Source organism: Gadus chalcogrammus, chromosome 7 (genome assembly GCF_026213295.1).
Source record: "Gadus chalcogrammus isolate NIFS_2021 chromosome 7, NIFS_Gcha_1.0, whole genome shotgun sequence".
In the NCBI taxonomy this organism is placed as follows: Eukaryota; Metazoa; Chordata; class Actinopteri; order Gadiformes; family Gadidae; genus Gadus; species Gadus chalcogrammus.
Window position 1 is genome coordinate 6,916,217 of NC_079418.1, and position 17,782 is coordinate 6,933,998.

Sequence of the window (17,782 nt, forward strand, 5' to 3'; positions counted from 1 at the left end):
ATAAGTCGCAGGGCAAGCCGAACTACAAAAAAACCGCGACTTATAGTCCGGAAAATACGGTACTTCCATTCAAAGATATCTTTCGGGTCTGCAGATCGAACCAGCAAACCTCCCTGTTACAAGTCAACCCGAGCAAGCTCCACCTTCTGGGCCACCTGATGCCGCCACTGCCACTCACCTCGGGGGAGGGGAGCCCCGTCAGGCCCTTTCCCTCCAGGGGGCTCCGCAGCAGGGCGTCCCCCAGGATGTGGTTGAGGTGCTGGGCCATGGTCCTCTGCTGCTCCACGCTGCAGTGGTTCTCTATGGACAGGATCACCGGGTAGTCCGAGGCCTGGGGGAGTAGGGGGGAGGAGGTGGATGCTTTTAATATATCATTTTTTGCAGACGCTTTTATCCAAAGCGACTTGCAACCATTCATTCACCTTCAACGCATGCTGGAGGACGAGTCACGAGCAGACCTGCACAGGGATGATTGCAGTTTGCGTTTCAATTCATTCATGCAGCAGCTGTGTGTAAAACGGTAAATAATGCGTCCACTTCTCCACAGGTTTGCATTGGGGTCGTGGAAGCCATGAAAACCTCTGTGTTACATTTCGGGCGTTTAGCAGACGCTTAGGGGTCGAGTCCACACACAGACAGTGGAGTCGACCCCTCATGGCGACAGACAGCTGGGTCAGGAGCAGCCAAGGGTTAGGCGTCTCGCTCAGGGACACCTCGACCTCGACAGCTAGGCAACCTTCAGTTTATCAGTCAACTGCTCTACTTCCTGAGCTAGCGGTGGAAGGTGGATGTTGTCATTGGAGCATGGTGGAACGGAGGATAGCGGGGGAGGAAGGGAGGGAGGGAGGGAGGGAGGGAGGGAGGGAGGGAGGGAATTGAACACTCCCGCCCATTATCACAGCGGGGGGTAAGGTAATACCCTTAATTGAGGGGCCGAGGCCGGGGCCGAAGCGCTGGGGTTGCAGGTAAACACGAGTTCTTCATGGGCCGGGATATTGGTCTGAAGACGGAAAAATATCCCGGCCCCTGGCGACCTGGGATTTACCTGGTGGGAACCTGGATGTGGCAAGGGCCCCTGAGTGCCTTTTTCCTGGCTGGCACTGCAGGCTATTCATACACTATTGACAACATGGGGCCATTGTCCCTCTACTTGAATTTATATTACTATATTTATATTTATTTATATTTATATTTATATTTACTGCACTTATTGTAACTCTATGCTGCTCTGATAATTCTCTGATAATTCATGTACAAACTGCACTTTACTGCTCCTTTGCACTTCCGGTTGGTCTCAAAACCTCATTTCGTTGTACTCATACTCGTTGCACAATGACAATAAAGTGAATCCAATCCAATTCAATCCAATCCAATTGATACAATAATGAATTAATGGGGACCAACGATTCACTATTGATAACATGGGGCATTGATACACAATTGACAACGTGGGTCTATTGATAAGCCATTGACAGGTTCCAGGCAGGATGGCCGCTGGGCCGAGCCTAGGCTAGCAGAGATGCTATCGATAGCATAGATGCCGTTGTTTGCCCTCATTAATACACCATGCAGCACGAGGTGGGGTTTGTTGCTACGTGCCAGCTGAGCACAATGAGAGCGGGGAGGCAATGGTCATTCGTGACCGGCACTGAAGGAGTGCGACGGGGAGGTTGTACAGTACTGTACAGTAAGGACGGAAGGAACCCCTTCTCTTCTCTAGTGTCCTGCCTTTTTCTGCCTGAAGCAAAATATGAATTGCAACCCCTCCGGTGTAGTAGAAATGAGTCCAGCCGGGGGCTTGACAGTGACCCTGAAAGTCTAATTGATTGGGGTTCAACTTTGCTTAAAACCGGACGGTGGGAGGAGGAAGGCGGGGCCTACCTTGAAGGCGTACTTGTCCACGGCCTGGACCACGTCCCTGAAGAGGATCTTGGAGGTGAAGGTGTGGCCATGGTACACGATGGGCTCTCCGTTTGGCCCGTCCCAGCAGTCCACCTCCACGCAGCGGCAGCCCCGCGTCAGGGCCCTGGGGGAGGACATGGTTCTTAAGCCCCGCCCACCCACCCCTCACATCATAGGGCCATTGATACGCTACGCTCCCTCCCTCCCTCCCTCCCTCCCTCCCTCACTCATTCCCTTCATTCCTTCCTTCCTTCCTTCCTTCCTTCCTTCCTTCCTTCCTTCCTTCCTTCCTTCCTTCCTTCCCTCACTCACTCACTCACTCACTCACTCACTCACTCACTCACTCACTCACTCACTCACTCACTCACTCACTCACTCACTCACTCACTCACTCACTCACTCCCTCCCACACCCATTTCCTCGATCCCTCTTTCCCTCACTGACTCATTCCCTAACTCAATCACTCCCTCCCTCCCTCCCTCCCACCCTCCCTGCCTCACTCCCACACCCCCTTACTCCCTCACTCATGTTCCGTAGCAGGTAGGAAGCCAAGGTAACACATCGTGTCTGTGTTGTGAAAGTGAAAGTGAAAGCGTCAGTGAAAGTGCTCAGTGAAACTGAAACTGAATGTGATACTAAAAGTTAGAGTGAAAGTGAAAGTGTTGGGAGTGTTGATCTGATGGAGGCACCTGATGTAGCCCTCCACGCTACTCTGGCCCCGGAGCTGGTCCTCCATCAGGTAGGTGTTGTGCGAGGAGGAGATGAAGTAATGGCAGAGCGGCTGGTCCAGGTCCTGGAAGAGACCGCGCCACCGGGGGTCCTGGATGGAGCCCTCCGCCGAGCCCAGGTACATCAGGAAGCCGTCAAAGGTCATGGCGTTGAGCTGCTTGGCTGAGAGACGTGGAGAGATTAGATCATTGTGAGTTGGGTGTCTGAATGATGGCAGGTAAGGGAAGGCCAGAGGGGCTTTTGCATTTTTTGGGTGATGATTTGAAAATACAGAATTTTTCGTTGTTGATTTCCATTTTTTTATTTTTTACATTTTTTTTGCATTTCTTTTCTTTATGATAGAGTGAGATAGGCAAGAAATATGGGCGATAGACTTGCAGCAAATGACAACTGGCAGGAATCGAACCCAGGTCACTGCGGTAAGGACTGAGCCTTTGGTACGCGCTCTACGCGGATCCATTTGTATCCATTGATATAAAAGGTTCTCAAAAATTCCGAGAGACGCAATTTTGTAATTTGGCTTGTGGTTTTCGATTGATGATTTAAGATAAGGGACAGGGAGCATTCTTGATTAGCTCTTCAGTTTTCAATAGTAACATCTTTACCCCCGTGTCTTTTGAAGCTAGACATATAGCAACCCGAGTTATGTTCAGAAATTTGTGCTCAAGATAAATCTTCTATAATCTTGCTTAGTGTTCTGAACAAAACCCGATTTCAGTTCAACTCTGCAGTTGTCCACCTTTTATTTTTTTCATATAGATTTTTTATTTTTTTTTCCAAAAATTTTTTAAGCATGAAAAAAGTAGAACATATATAAAATAAAAACAACTTTTTCGTGTTTTGCACGATTTTCCCGATGTTCCTTCACCTGCGTCCGAGGGCTCGTACGTCTCTATGATCCGCGCGGCGTGGCCCGCGGCATCCTCCGCCTCCAGCTGCTCCTCGCGCAGGAAGTCCTCCAGGTCCGCCGCCGACAGCTTCTGGCCGTCGCCCGAGAAATCCTGGAAGACGCGCATCACGTCGTCGCGCTTGGTCAGCATCTTGTAGAAGAGCACAAACTCCTCGTCCAAGAGCGTGCCCGTCTGGGACCGGTCCGCCATCTGGGGGCCGAGAGGGGGGAGAAGACAGTCATGAAGCTAACACTTAAACCAGCTTAGCTTTGAAAACTTTAAATTCATTGCCAGCAATAATTGTTCCTACATGTTAATTTTGTGCATTTGACTAAATTAAGAACTTGAACTTGTTGTCATCAATCCAGTAGATCGAATGGGGGGGGTTGGAGATAAACACAATTTCTAAAGTATGTCTAGCACACCTTTTGAACTTGACGACAAAGTTAACTTTGACTTTGACTGTGGTTCCTCATCACCGTGAAGAGGCTGTGGCTGTGCTGCTCGTTCAGCCATTCATACACACATTAACCCATTCATACACCCATTCACCCATTCACCCACACTGACTGTGGTCCCCCACCGTGAAGAGGCTGTGGCAGTTCTGCTCGTTTACCATTCACACACATTCACCCATTCACACACACACTGGCTGTGTTCCCTCACGGTGAAAAGGCTGTGGCTGTGGTGCTCGTTCATGCATTCACACACATTCACCCATTCATACACTCTTTTACTCATTCATACACACATTCACCCATTCATACACCCATTCATACACACATTCACCCATTCGTACACCCATTCACCCATTCACCGACCCACTGACTGACTCCTCCTCACCGTGAACAGGCTGTGGCAGTGCTGCTCGTTCATGTCCACGTTCATCATCCTCAGCAGGTCCTGGGTCTCCTTGAAGTTCATGCGTCCATCCTTGTTCTTGTCTGCCTTCTTGAACCAGTCCCCGATCCACCTGCGGGCCGCGGTTAAGGAGAGCGGGGGGAGTGGATGCTTGAATGGGTGAATGAATGGGTGAATGGGTGGGTGAATGGGTGAATGAATGTGTGAATGGGTGGGTGAATGGGTGTGTGAATGGTTGAATGTATTCGTTAATGGGTGGATGTGTGATTGGGTAAATTAATTAACTGATTAGTAAACCAGTATCCTACTGGTTTTCACTGGTAAAGGATACTGGTCCAGCCTCTCCCGCTCCCCCATGCTCTCCAGGCTCTCCATGAGCTTCCTGGTGCCACGCACCCAGGACCGCGCCTCGTCCGCCGAGTCCGCCACCAGGTCCAGGTTACCGCGGCGACCCCGGAACACCAGCGTGAAGCAGCGGTCGGGGGGGAACTCGTCGGCCAGGCTCAGCAGCACCTCCGACTGGTGGCCTTCGCGGACCCCCTCCAGGTCTCCCACCGAGACTGACCAGGGGGGAGGGCAACGGTTAGAGCACTGCAGTATAATTATTAATATTACTTGGTTATTAAGTAATATTAATTATTAAGTAATTACTTTTAACTTTTTTAACTGGGGGGGTCAACGGTCATCCCCGTTCAGACACATATTCACCCTTTCATACACCCGTTAATTCACCCATTCATAAACACGTTCACCCATTGATAGACACATTCACACACCCATTCACACACCCATTCACACAGTATCCTACTGGTTTTCATGTTGTGAAGGATACTGATCCAGCCTCTCCTGCTCCCCCCCCCAGTGTGTGAAGGATACTGGTTAGTAAACCAGTATCGTACTGGTTTTCAGTGTGTGAAGGATACTGGTCCTCCCCCCTCCCCACCCCAGTGTGTGAACGATACTGGTTATAAACCAGTACCAGTGACTAAAGGATACTGGTCATTTAGTCACTGGTCCTTGAGACATCTCCAATTCACTCAGAGAAAGAGATGTCTGGTCCCAGCAGCCTCACCTGGTCTGAGCCTAATTGGACTCTGGGGCCGGGGGATGCTGCACACCTGTTGCTTGTAACCAATCAGTGTGCAAGCCACTTACAATACGTCCATTTATCAGAGGAAAGCGAAATGACGAAATTACAATATATCTCTGGCGGTACAGTAAGGATGTTCATAGAACATGTCTCTCTCTCTCTCTCTCTCTCTCTCTCTCTCTCTCTCTCTCTCTCTCTCTCTCTCTCTCTCTCTCTCTCTCTCTCTCTCTCTCTCTTTCTCTCTCTCCCCCTCCCCCTCCTCCCCTTCCAGGTGAAGACTGTGGTGAAGACGGTACACACATTAACACATTCATACACATTCATAAAAATACATTGTACGTCATACATTCTATGCTTCCGTCTTGGCCAGGGCTTTCTTGAAAAATAGATTTTTATCTCAATGAGACGTTAAATAAATGTTAAATTAAATTTTAAAATAATATATCCGGCAGCACTTTTGAGTTGAGTTCTATAAAAAGGAAACATCCATAAGTTACCAAGCAGAAGAATATATGTAATTTAAAAAAAATACATATATATATAGATAATAAATAATAATAAGTTACCAAGATTGAAAATAAATAAATAACAATAATAATAATAAATATAAAGAATTATATATATTGAGATAGAGGTATAGATATATAAATAGGTTTCCGAGATTGATACCCAAACGAATCCCATTTGCCTTTAGCTCCCTTCTGAAGATGGTTATGCTGTTCCCCACTCACACGTGGAGTGCGGCTTGCCGGCCTTCTTGGACTTGTACCAGATGGTCATGCAGTCCTCCTGCAGCTTGAAGTACCGCTGCTTCTTCCAGGTGCGCGACTTGACCTTCCTCATCACCGTGCCAACCAGCATGGAGCCCAGGTTGTCGTCCCCCTGAATGCCTGGCCGGAGATACACACATGTTTTGGGAGTCATCCAGTAGATGTTTTTGTTTAGATACATCGATGTTTGTGTTTTAACACATCCAAAGTTCTCTGTCTAGATGTCTGCGTTTGATACATAGATGTATGTGTTTGATACATATATGTCTGTGTTTAGATACATACTGTTTATATATATGTCTTTGCTTGGATACACAGATGTTTAGATACTGTACATAGATCTCTGTGTTTAGATACATACACACATGTATGTGTGTAGATACATCCACAGATGTCTGTGTATGACACCTACACATGTCTGTGTTTGATGCATATGTCTGTGTTAAGATAAATATATGTTTTTGTTTTGATACACAGATGTCTGGGTTAGATACATAGACAGATTACTGTGTTTTAGATACATTCATAGATGTCTGTATTTAGATACATACAAAGATCTTTGTCTATATAGAGATGTCTGTGTTTAGATACATCGACAGATGTCTGTGTATGCATAAATCAATGTCTGTGTTTAGATACAAAGATGTTTATGTTCAGATACATTCAGAGATGTCTGCATGTAGATACATACAGAGATATTTTCCATTTTAGCTGCACAGTCACGTCGACGCAAAGATGTCAATACACAATTGTGTGGACAGACAGACAGACAGACAGACAGACAGACAGACAGACAGACAGACAGACAGACAGACAGACAGACAGACAGACAGACAGACAGACAGACAGACAGACAGACAGACAGTCAGACAGAGGGAATTACAGACAGCAGGGTAATTGGAAGGCAGACAGACCAACAGACAGACAGACTTAGGGACAGACATACAGAAGGGCAATAGGAAGGCAGAGGGGGTGCCTGGTGGTGGCTCATCACAACTTAGTTTTCAGGGGGATTAATATTAATGTGATTAATATGAACCCCCCACGGAGAGAGGAGCAGTGGGTAGTCGACTTACGGAGGCTGCTGCCAGTGAAAGCCATCGGTATCGCCTCAGGCACTTTCCATCTGCCAAGAATTAAATTATTAGATTTTATTAGAATTATTATATTTTTTTTGCCCCAACGTCATTTACATTCAGGGCATTTAGCAGATGCTATTATCCTAAGAGACTTACAATAAGTACATTTGTCAGAAGAAAGAGAAGCAACAATATATCTCGGTCGGTACAGTAAGGATGTTCATAGAACCAAGGGCCAAGCACTAACAATCACTAGGTTAACCCATTAGCCGTATACAACAAAGACAGCTAGGATAAGATGCTACACAACTAAGTACTAGAACTAAATATTACGCACAATAAGTGCGTACATTAAGTGCCAGGATGTACAGCTTACAATAGGTAGGAGGGATGGAAGCGGGTGGCTATGCAAATTGAAAATTTGCTGTTTTGTAATCTGACTGAATGCAGCCCTACAAAGCTATCTCTCTCTCTCTCTCTCTCTCTTTCTCTCTCCCTCTCTCTCTCACTCTGTCTCTCTCCCTCCCTCGCCTCTTTTCTCCCTCTCTCTCATTCCATCTCTCTCTCATTCCGTCTCTCTCTCTCTTCCTATCTCTTCCTCCCCTCCTCCCTCCCTCCACCCTCTCTCTCCCTCTTAAAGGGGGACAGTAGCTCAGGAGGTAGAGTTGGTTGGCTGGTACCCTGAAGGTTGCTAGTTAGATCCCCGGCTCCTCCTAGCTGAGTGTCGAGGTGTCCCTGAGCGAGACGCCTCACCCTGACTGCTTCGGACCAGCTGGCTGTCGCCCTAAGGGGTCGACTTCGCCGTCGTGTGTCAATGTGTGTGTGAACCGTTGTGAGTCTCTTCGGATAAAAGCATCATGGCTTCCATAACCGCGAAGCAAACCAGTGGAGAAGTTGACACAGTATTTCCCCTTTTACACAAAGGGGTTATATGAATGAATTGAAATGCAAACTGCTATTATCCCTGAAGGGGGAGTCGTGGCTTTTCCTCCAGCATGCAGGGCGACAGCTGGTCAGGAGCAGTCAGGGTGAGGCGTCTCGCTCAGGGACACCTCGAAACTCCGCTAGGAGGAGCCGGGGATCCAACCAGCAACCTTCAGGTTACCAGTCGACCCGCTCTACCTGCTGAGCTGTGGAGAGGTGGCCGCTCAACTCCAACAATTTTGACAAAGTATTTCCCCTTTTACACATCGGAGTGTTTATAGATTAATTGAAAGACGAACTGTAGTTCTCCCTGCGCAGGCGGGCTTGTGGCTGTTCCTCCAGCCTGTGTTGAAGGTCTCACTCCAGAGACACTCCCTGCGGCCTCCCTCTATACTCAGCTTACCCCCGTACACTTGGACGTTTGTTAAGCTCATGTGACACGTGACTTGGCAGACTTTTAGCGGACTCACTTTTAACAGCACCGGGTATTTATTACATTTTTTACTAACTTTTATTCAGAAGTGAACTTACTTCTGACTAACTGAACTTTTTTTTGACAAACTTTAAACAGAACTAACATTATGTATTTTTACTAACTTTTAGCAGAACTGACATTATTTTACTTTTATCATGACGACTGTCCCTCCAGCCCAGCGGAAAATTCTAGAACTCATAAGAGCTTTAAAGATGCCAAATGAGGCGGCACAGAGAACACAACACAAAGTTGTGGTTGCTCTAAATTCCTCCTAACCATACAGATTTTTGCTCCGAATGTGAAATCGGTTCCCAGTTCCCACACACACAACCCAGCCACACATAGATAGACAGCCAGACAGACAATCCACTCCACACACGCACACAGAATCTTTCTCACACACACACACACACACACACACACACACACACACACACACACACACACACACACACACACACACACACACACACACACACACACACACACACACACACACACACACACACACACACACACACACACACACACACACACACGCGCCCCAGAACACCGTGTTCTCTGTGTCAGTTTGCAGCGGCCAGTGCGTGATTTTGGAAAAGCAGAAACTGTTGAAATAGGTTGCATTGTTCCGTGTGCGTTCGTTTTTTTCGTGTCGCCTTTTCCTTTTTATTGTCTAACGCGCATTGCTAAGCCAGCTAAACCTCTGCAGCGCTCGGACAGTCCGTCCCGCCATCATCACATTCAGAGAGAGAGAGAGAGAGAGAGAGAGAGAGAGAGAGAGAGAGAGAGAGAGAGAGAGAGAGAGAGAGAGAGAGAGACACATACATACATAAACAGAGGGAGAGAGACAGAGACAGAGAGAGTCACAGAGAGAGAGACACAGAGAGAGAGAGAGACAGAGAAAGAGAAAGAGAGAGACAGAGAGACAGACAGAGAGAGAGACACAGAGAGGGAGACAGATAGAGAGCGACAGAGAAAGACATCATCACATTCTGACCCAGACGGCTAGAATAAGCCACTCGACAACAATTAGGATTACCCCTCCATTATTTCTACTGACTGGTGTGCCTTTTTTGGCATGACACTGGATGTGACCTGGTGAGCAGTAATCTGTGTGTTTGGGTTGGGTTAGGTGGATGAGGGTAAGGCTCAGTTATTGTTCCACGTTGAGGCGACGCAATGACCACGCATACGCTTTGACGCAGTCGTGAACCTGTTGTTGTTCTGCGTAGGGTTTCAGTGAGCGGACCAATCACAGCCCTTGCTGGACGCAAGGAGGGACCGCAAGGAGGGTCCGCAAGGACGCAGTGGGTCCGTAACCCCCATGCGTTGCGTCAACATGGAACCATAATCAGGCCTTTACAGATAACTGATAAATGAGGGGTTTCTTAACTGATGGGAACCATTTACATTCAGGGCGTTTATCAGATGCTTTTATCCAAAGCATACAATACAGCTTACAATAAGTCCATTTGTCAGAAGAAAGAGAAACAACCATATATCTCTGTGGGCACAGTAGAAGGGAGCACAGTTTATAGAACCAAGTGCCATGTACTAACAATCCAGTATACAACAGCAGGGGTGTTTCTTGAAAATGGCGCGTAGTAAGCAATGAGCAACAAAAAATAAATAAAAAAATAATAACAAATAAAAATAATAAAAAATTATTGATGCGCACTGCGCATCAATTATTTTTGTATTCTTTATTTTGCATGCACATTTTTTCATAATGCTTAACATAAATAAACAAAATACGCCATTTATTATAGCTTTAAATAGCTACCTGACTGTGCTGCTTATCCCCAAACATCTAAAGTTCCATTCAAGTTATTTCAGAGTAAAATTAATACAAATGAGACAGAGTTCATATAAAATATAAATAAATATATAGATATATATGGATCTGACTGGGGATAGGATAGGTTAATACACTTGAGGTGGTAATCAGTGTGGTTATGTTTTTTAACTGTTTATTCTCTTGCCAGAAGGACTATCTAGAAGGTCTAGGCTACTTTATTTGACCTAAAGAAATTATTCGGGGCTGATTAAATAATATCCGGGGCTTTAGCCCCGAATAAAACAGCCTAGTGACAGCACTGTACAACAAAAATAGCTAGGATAAGATGCTACACAATGCTAAGTACTATAACTAAGTATGACACACTCTAAGTGCGTACATTAAGTGCCAGGAGGTACTGTAACGCACAGTAAGTAGGAGGGGTGGTCTGGGGGCCTACCCTATTGGAGGTTGTGAGCAATGATATGGACGTTTGAGAGGAATACATACTGTAGCTATTATTTACTGGGTATCGATTATAGTTTTTCTGGGTACGGTATGAGCATAACACGTAGCAAACATCTGAATGTTTCAGGCAGAATGAGCGGGATGATTTCTGCATCATGTGGTTTTTGATATAAAATTGAATGATATAGAAATCATTCCTCCATCTTCCCTGAAACATCCAGTTGTTAGCTCAGTTGTTATCTCCGTCCGTCCGTCCGTCCGTCCGTCCGTCCGTCCGTCCGTCCCTCTCTCTCTCTCTGTCTCTCTCTCTCTCTCTCTCTCTCTCTCTCTCTCTCTCTCTCTCTCTCTCTCTCACAGACACAATGCCTCCTGCGTAATTCAGACATCCATGACACATGTTCAAACACATGTTTGTACGAATACTTGTTCATTTAAAACATTAAAAAGTGCAGAACATCAGCTGTTGTTATGGTGACCCGCAAAACAGTCAATAGAAAAAATAAAGTGTGTTTACTCAACAATCCCACATGGTAACCTTAGTCTCTCTCTGTCTCTCTCTTTCTCTATACCTCTCTCCATTCCTATAGCATAAAGTTGTTAAATAGCACTTGTATTTAAAATAAGTATTTAGCATTGTGTAGCATCTTATCCTAGTTATCTCTCTGTTTCTCTTTCTCTCTCACTCACTATCTGTCTCTCTGTTTCTCTCTCTCTACCTCTCTCTCTCTACCTATGTGTCTATGCCTCTCTCTCTCTCACCTGTGGAGGAATCATCTCTGACGGTGCTGGTGTTGTCGTCTGAAGTTATTTCTCCGATGGCTTCGCTGAAAGGCAGTGGGGCCAACTGGTGAGAGCAGCGTAGAGTCAGTCCGTCTGCACGGCCAAGCTCACCTGACTCCGCCTCCAGACCACGCCCCCAACCCCCCACCCCACCACAATACAGACAGACAGAGCCTCTCTCCTCCCATTCTCTCCCTTACTCCCTAACATGTCTCACTCCCTCTCTCCCCCCATTCTCTCTCCTCTCTCCCTCTCTTTCTCTCCCCATTATCTCTCTCTCTCTCCCCCTCCCTCCTTCCCTCCTTTGTCCCTCTCTCTCTCTTCCTCTCTCTCCCGCACTCTCCCTCTCTCTCTCTCTCTCTCTCTCTCTCTCTCTCTCTCTCTCTGTGTATCCGTCAGATAGACAGACAGACAGACCGATGAGAGAGAGAAAGAGAGACAGAGACAGAGAAAGAGAGGCATCAATTATCAAGAAGGCCAACCCCCCCCCCACAACTGACACCAAACCGTCACATGGACGCCGGTCGTTCCCCGGGAGACCGGCACCTGGCCCCTGGCCCACGGGACGGAGGGCCCCGGGGACGCACCGTCGCGGCCCGGTCTGGGGGCGCGCCCGACCTCCGGTTACTAAGCAGGAGCGACTCATGAATATTTCAACGGCACGGCATATCAGCGAGACGCGGGAAGACGAAGGCATGGGGGGGGGGGATAGTCATGTAGCCCATATTTTGGACGCGTAACAGCACTTCTCAAACACACACACACACACACACACACACACACACACACACACACACACACACACACACACACACAAAAGGCATTAATAATCAAACGTGCCAGATCAGCTTCATGGCTCACTTTTCGCAGTTGGAGACACAGCTCAAGTGTGTGCGTGTGTGTGTGTGTGGTTGTGGGGGTGTTTGCTGGGGGGTTATTGTTCCCTTTTTTCAAAAGATCAAACCAGAGCCATAGAGTAGAGTTGTGACACTCTCTGACCTCGCCGGCAGGGTGGTCACGTGGTTCATGTAAGCCTGTATAGTTCCAAAACACGCCGCACTGCTGTGTTCTTCAATGGGACTGACAGCAGCGATTGCAATATTGAATGGTAAATATAAATTAAAAAACACATACCCAAGTACTTTTCTGACATATTTGTAAATGTCAGTTTTACATTTGGAGTGGTAGGGTGACAACTACAAGCTACTTATACGTTTTTAAGTTTGAGGGAATGCTTCACGTTCATGTTAGCATGGGTAGCACTACTGACTTTAGTGGCTTAACCTTAACTTTTACCTTACATCTGTTCTGAAATCAAAGACGATTCCAGTTGTTCATTTTTGCGCAACTGGACTATTGGATTTCCTTGATTTTGCTTTATTTCCGATTCACTTACCCGTGGTCAGAGGGCGATTGAGAAAGCAGAGTAGCAACAGTCCATTTAGCATTTAGTTTCCAGGCAACTTCTGATGAGGCAGGAGCTGACCACACAAACATGATACTTTTAAGACTAAGCCATACACAAAGTACCACATATATTAAAGAATAACAAATCATTACGCTTGGATGAATGAAATAGTAGTTTTTTTTATTAAACAATGGGTGAGACAACAAGAATGTATGTGTCTGTATCCAACTTGAAAAACAAGAACAAAGTGAAGGAACAGGGATGAATATTGTAGATATAAGTGTTAACAAGAGAGGAATACGGTGAGGAAAGGAGACAATTAAAAAAGCAATACAAGTAAAAGTTACTCAAGGGAATGTAACAGAGTAATTGTCAATAGTTAGAATCACTCTGCACCTAGCAAGCGATTTAACATAGGTAACAGTTAACAATTGTTAACCAGCTTAACTTGATATATTGACATCTATTAGTCAGTCATCTTTTAGCTAAACAACATGCAACAGCATTACTCAACTTACACGGTTTGTTTGGAGAAAACAAGGTAAAGTTTGGTTAGCTGAACATGCTTGAAACAGATCTGAATCTATTGAAATTACTACACGACAGCGGTGCAGTGTGCCACCTGGCTCCGCCTGCTCATGGTGCGTTCAAAGGCGGCTCGGAAAAACGTGTTTCCACGTGTTAAAAATGAATTGAATGGTTGTAATGGCTGTAAAAAAAAAGTGCGGGGGACGGAGGGCACTATTACGGGAAGTGCGGGGGACATGTCCCCCGCGTACCCTGCGTCCGCTACGCCCATGATCGCAGCCGTCGCCGACGCCACCACCAGCCACCACCACCAACAGCCGTCGCCACCACCAACAGCCGTCGCCAGCACAAGCCGCCACCACTAGCAGCAGAAGGCAACCAATCATAATGATTTTACTCTTGTGTAGGCCTACTATAAGAATGTATTAAAGCAATTCTAATTCTGATTCTGATTCAGTGTAATAGTTGTGTGAACCACACATAATGAACCCCTGAAATATCCAATAAAGACGCTATAATAGGCCTACAGCATCAAAATGTGCTCCCCTCAATATTTAATATGCTGATAATATAAATAAATTGGCGGAACACCGGAATGAATTAAACGATTTCCTTGGTGAAACACATGTGCAGGACCGCACGACGGACACTAGATGGTAATGTCGCCCTCGGTTCAATTATATTCGAGGGCGTCTCTTTATTAGCCTCGTTGTATCTCATGTCAACAAGGTATTTATAAAGTGTTTGTGTATCGTGGGTAACAATAGTGCTTTTAATTGTATTATTATTATCACGTTTTACATTTTTTTTATACATATATATATATTTTTATGTTTTACATTCTATTTCGTATTACTATGATCAATTCGTATGGACGTCTCAGTTTACCGCTGTAACGTTAGATTTTTATGCAAAAAGCAAAACACGATTGACTACATATGTCTATAAAATATTGATACATAGGCTATTGGCCCATATCAAATTAGGTTTGACTATCGCAATAATTTGTATAATGGTCGATAATATCTTGTATTTTTAATCTGTATAATTAAACTGAATTCAACTTACTTCACCATAATGCATAATTACACTATCATAAGTTACTATAATAAACAAGTCTTCCTCGGCCTAATATAACTCTGTTCGTATTGGTTGATCTCACACCCGTCGAAGATTTATTTGCGACTTAAATCGGGACTCTCTAAATCGACGCCACTTCGACCTGGGCGGGACTTTACGTCCTACGTCACTCGCTATGGGTTTGCATGTGTGCGCATAGCGCACACATGCGCTATGCGCATTGGGACACAGCCTATGCGCTAGGGACACAGCCTATGCGCATTGGGACACAGCCTATGCGCTAGGCTGTGTCCCAATTCATAGGACGCATCCTTCGTAGACCGCGTCCTTCGAAGGATGCGGCCTTCGTAGACCGTGAAGGACACTCCGAAGGCCGAAGAATTGGGACGGTCTAGCCTACGGAGCATTTCTGGTTTACGTAACAAACCGTTACCGCCCTTTCACTTGCGTGACCACGCTGCTCCTGTCACCTAGCAACCCTGACAGCTGAACTCATAGACATCATATATAACCCTATATGATGTCTATGGCTGAACTGACCCGTTAGTAAACAGAAGTTAAACCGGGCAGCACGAAAAAAAGAAACCAACAAAAATTATTATTGATCATTATGTTTTTGAAAGTCACAGGATATATTAAGCTAGCGTGAGTGAGCGCTGATGCACGGAGCTGAGTGGAGAGTGATATCCCGGATTGTGTGTGACGCCCGTGTTGTTTTGTCTCCTTTTGGAAAGAATAAACCTCCAGTACTCGACTCCTGTGTGTGCCTCACTCAAAGATACAAGACACAACGCAGAAAGACATCGGTTACAAATGGTGTAACCAAATGGTGTAACCGCTGCGCGTCGGGGCCGGACAACGCCCCTTAACAGTGGTATAATGAGCACATACCACAGCCTGGCGTGATCTATTGCTTAAAGGCCCACTATGCAACTTCGGGAATTTCTTCGCTGTTTTCTTGGTTTTGGCACGCACATTTCTCTACACAGCGCCCCCTACAGCTTCGTAGTAGATATTTCACAACACTGTCGTAACAACTCGTTGACGACCCTTCCCCATGCACTTCTACGCGAGCCATGTGCATTTGTTTTCAAAGAAGCCGGCGAATGCGTGGAGCCATGTCCGAAGTAAATGTTCATAAAGTGTAGGCAAGGTTATACATTTTTAAAATGGTGTATTTGTATTGCAATAAACATAAATCAGCGTGGAGCTTGACCCGACTTCACTGGCAGAGAGTAGTGACCCTTGCACAGAAGCATACGGCCGACATCTTTCTTTATTCTGGGTGGAAATAGTAACATAGTTACGCCATTAAATGCGTTTATGGAAACATTTTTAGCGAGAAATTTGCATTTTACTTTCATAATGTTCGCTCGGTGAATGTGAAGGATGTTTGGTTTGATAGTTATGACGAAGAGTGAACGCTCCGTTCACTTGCATGGACAGAGTCTCTGGTTGCTAAGCAACCTCAACGTCTTTGCGGACTATTTCTCTGCTGATCAACACTACGAATGCTGGAAACACACCATGTGAAGTTATTTAACCCGATTATCGTTATTTATGAGTCCTTAGCCCAAGTGAAGGAGTTCAAGTACCTCAGGGTCTTGTTCGCGAGTGAGGGTACTATGGAGCGTGAGATTGGCCGGAGAATCGGATCAGCGGGGGCGGTATTGCGTTCGCTTTACCGCACCGTTGTTACGAAAAGAGAGCTGAGCCGCAAGGCAAAGCTCTCGTTCTACCGGTCGATCTTCGTTCCTATCCTCACCTATGGTCATGAGGGTTGGGTGATGGCCGAAAGGACGAGATCGCGGGTACAAGCGGCCGAGATGAGTTTTCTCAGAAGGGTGGCTGGCGTCTCGCAATAGGGTGAGAAGCTCAGTCATCCGTGAGGAACTCGGATTAGAGCCGCTGCTCCTTTACTTAGAAATGAGTCAGCTGAGGTGGTTCGGGCATCTGGCAAGGATGCCCACTGGGCGCCTCGATTGGGAGGTGTTTCAGGCACGTCCAGTGGGGAGGAGACCTCGGGGAAGACCCAGGACTAGGTGGAGAGATTATATCTCAACACTGGCCTGGGAATGCCTCGGGATCCCCCCGTCAGAGCTGGTCAATGTGGCCCGGGAAAGGGAAGTCTGGAGCCCCCTGCTTGAGCTGCTCCCCCCGCGACCCGACCCCGGAAAAACGGATGACGATGAGATGAGATCGTTATTTATATCCGAGATTATTTAATCTAACCCGATCTAAACTCTATCACGCACCCAAACACGGCGGCGTTTGGGTTTACTACCTCGGACTCTAGCGCAGCCACAGGCGCGTTGAACCATTTTTGTGACACACAATGATCAAGCGTCAGGTTAGGCGCGTTACTCGCGTTATCCAACGCGAGTAACGCGGTTGGTGTGGCCGTACCATTAGTCGATTGATCCATGATGAATGCAACAATTGCCTCGCAACTGGCTGTTTATATCTAGCCGGTGCCATGTTTGGGTGTGTGTCTGTGCCGTAAAGCATTTTCGAAACTACAATCTGACTACATTTTCGAGGATACTTCCGCCGCGTCACATCCGGGTGCGCTCGGTCCGAACACATCAAGTTGCATATGCGCTTTTTCACTGTAGAGGCCACATGGGAAAATGACACACCCACCAATCGACCCAGAAATGGATGCAGAACCATCAGCATAACTCTCAACCTGCATACTTAATGTAATTTTGGCTAAAAAAGTTACATAGTGGGCCTTTAAGTATATAGTAGTTTTATAATAATTGTTGTAAATAGTCACATGAATGTTTGTTGTAAATAGTTTTATTGTTATATATATACTTATATATGTTTTATAAGTTATATACGAATACATTAGTCAATACAAAAAAGTTAGTAAGGGTTTTAATAGTTAATCAAAAAAGTTAGTTAAATAGTTAGTTAAATAAGTTAGTTTCAATAAATATGTAAATAATAATAAACAATGTGTTAAATATTACAGAACATAAGTTATTTGTCCACCAAACGCTCCAAAATTGA

General features: G+C 45.9%; 1 protein-coding gene across 1 annotated transcript in view; it reads right to left on the reverse strand.

Moving 5' to 3' along the window:
* plcd4a (phospholipase C, delta 4a) overlaps nucleotides 1–11,818 on the reverse strand; it is a 46,318-nt gene extending 34,500 nt beyond the window's left edge. The window contains exons 1-9 of the mRNA XM_056594578.1: nucleotides 11,728–11,818; nucleotides 7,319–7,368; nucleotides 6,204–6,362; nucleotides 4,714–4,942; nucleotides 4,365–4,494; nucleotides 3,500–3,731; nucleotides 2,592–2,793; nucleotides 1,882–2,026; nucleotides 179–331 (exon numbers count right to left, since the gene is read on the reverse strand). Coding sequence (XP_056450553.1) covers nucleotides 179–331; nucleotides 1,882–2,026; nucleotides 2,592–2,793; nucleotides 3,500–3,731; nucleotides 4,365–4,494; nucleotides 4,714–4,942; nucleotides 6,204–6,362; nucleotides 7,319–7,343 — 1,275 coding nt within the window. The 5' untranslated portion in view covers nucleotides 7,344–7,368; nucleotides 11,728–11,818. The remainder of the gene's footprint in view (nucleotides 1–178; nucleotides 332–1,881; nucleotides 2,027–2,591; nucleotides 2,794–3,499; nucleotides 3,732–4,364; nucleotides 4,495–4,713; nucleotides 4,943–6,203; nucleotides 6,363–7,318; nucleotides 7,369–11,727) is intronic.
* Nucleotides 11,819–17,782: the final 5,964 nt, after the last annotated feature.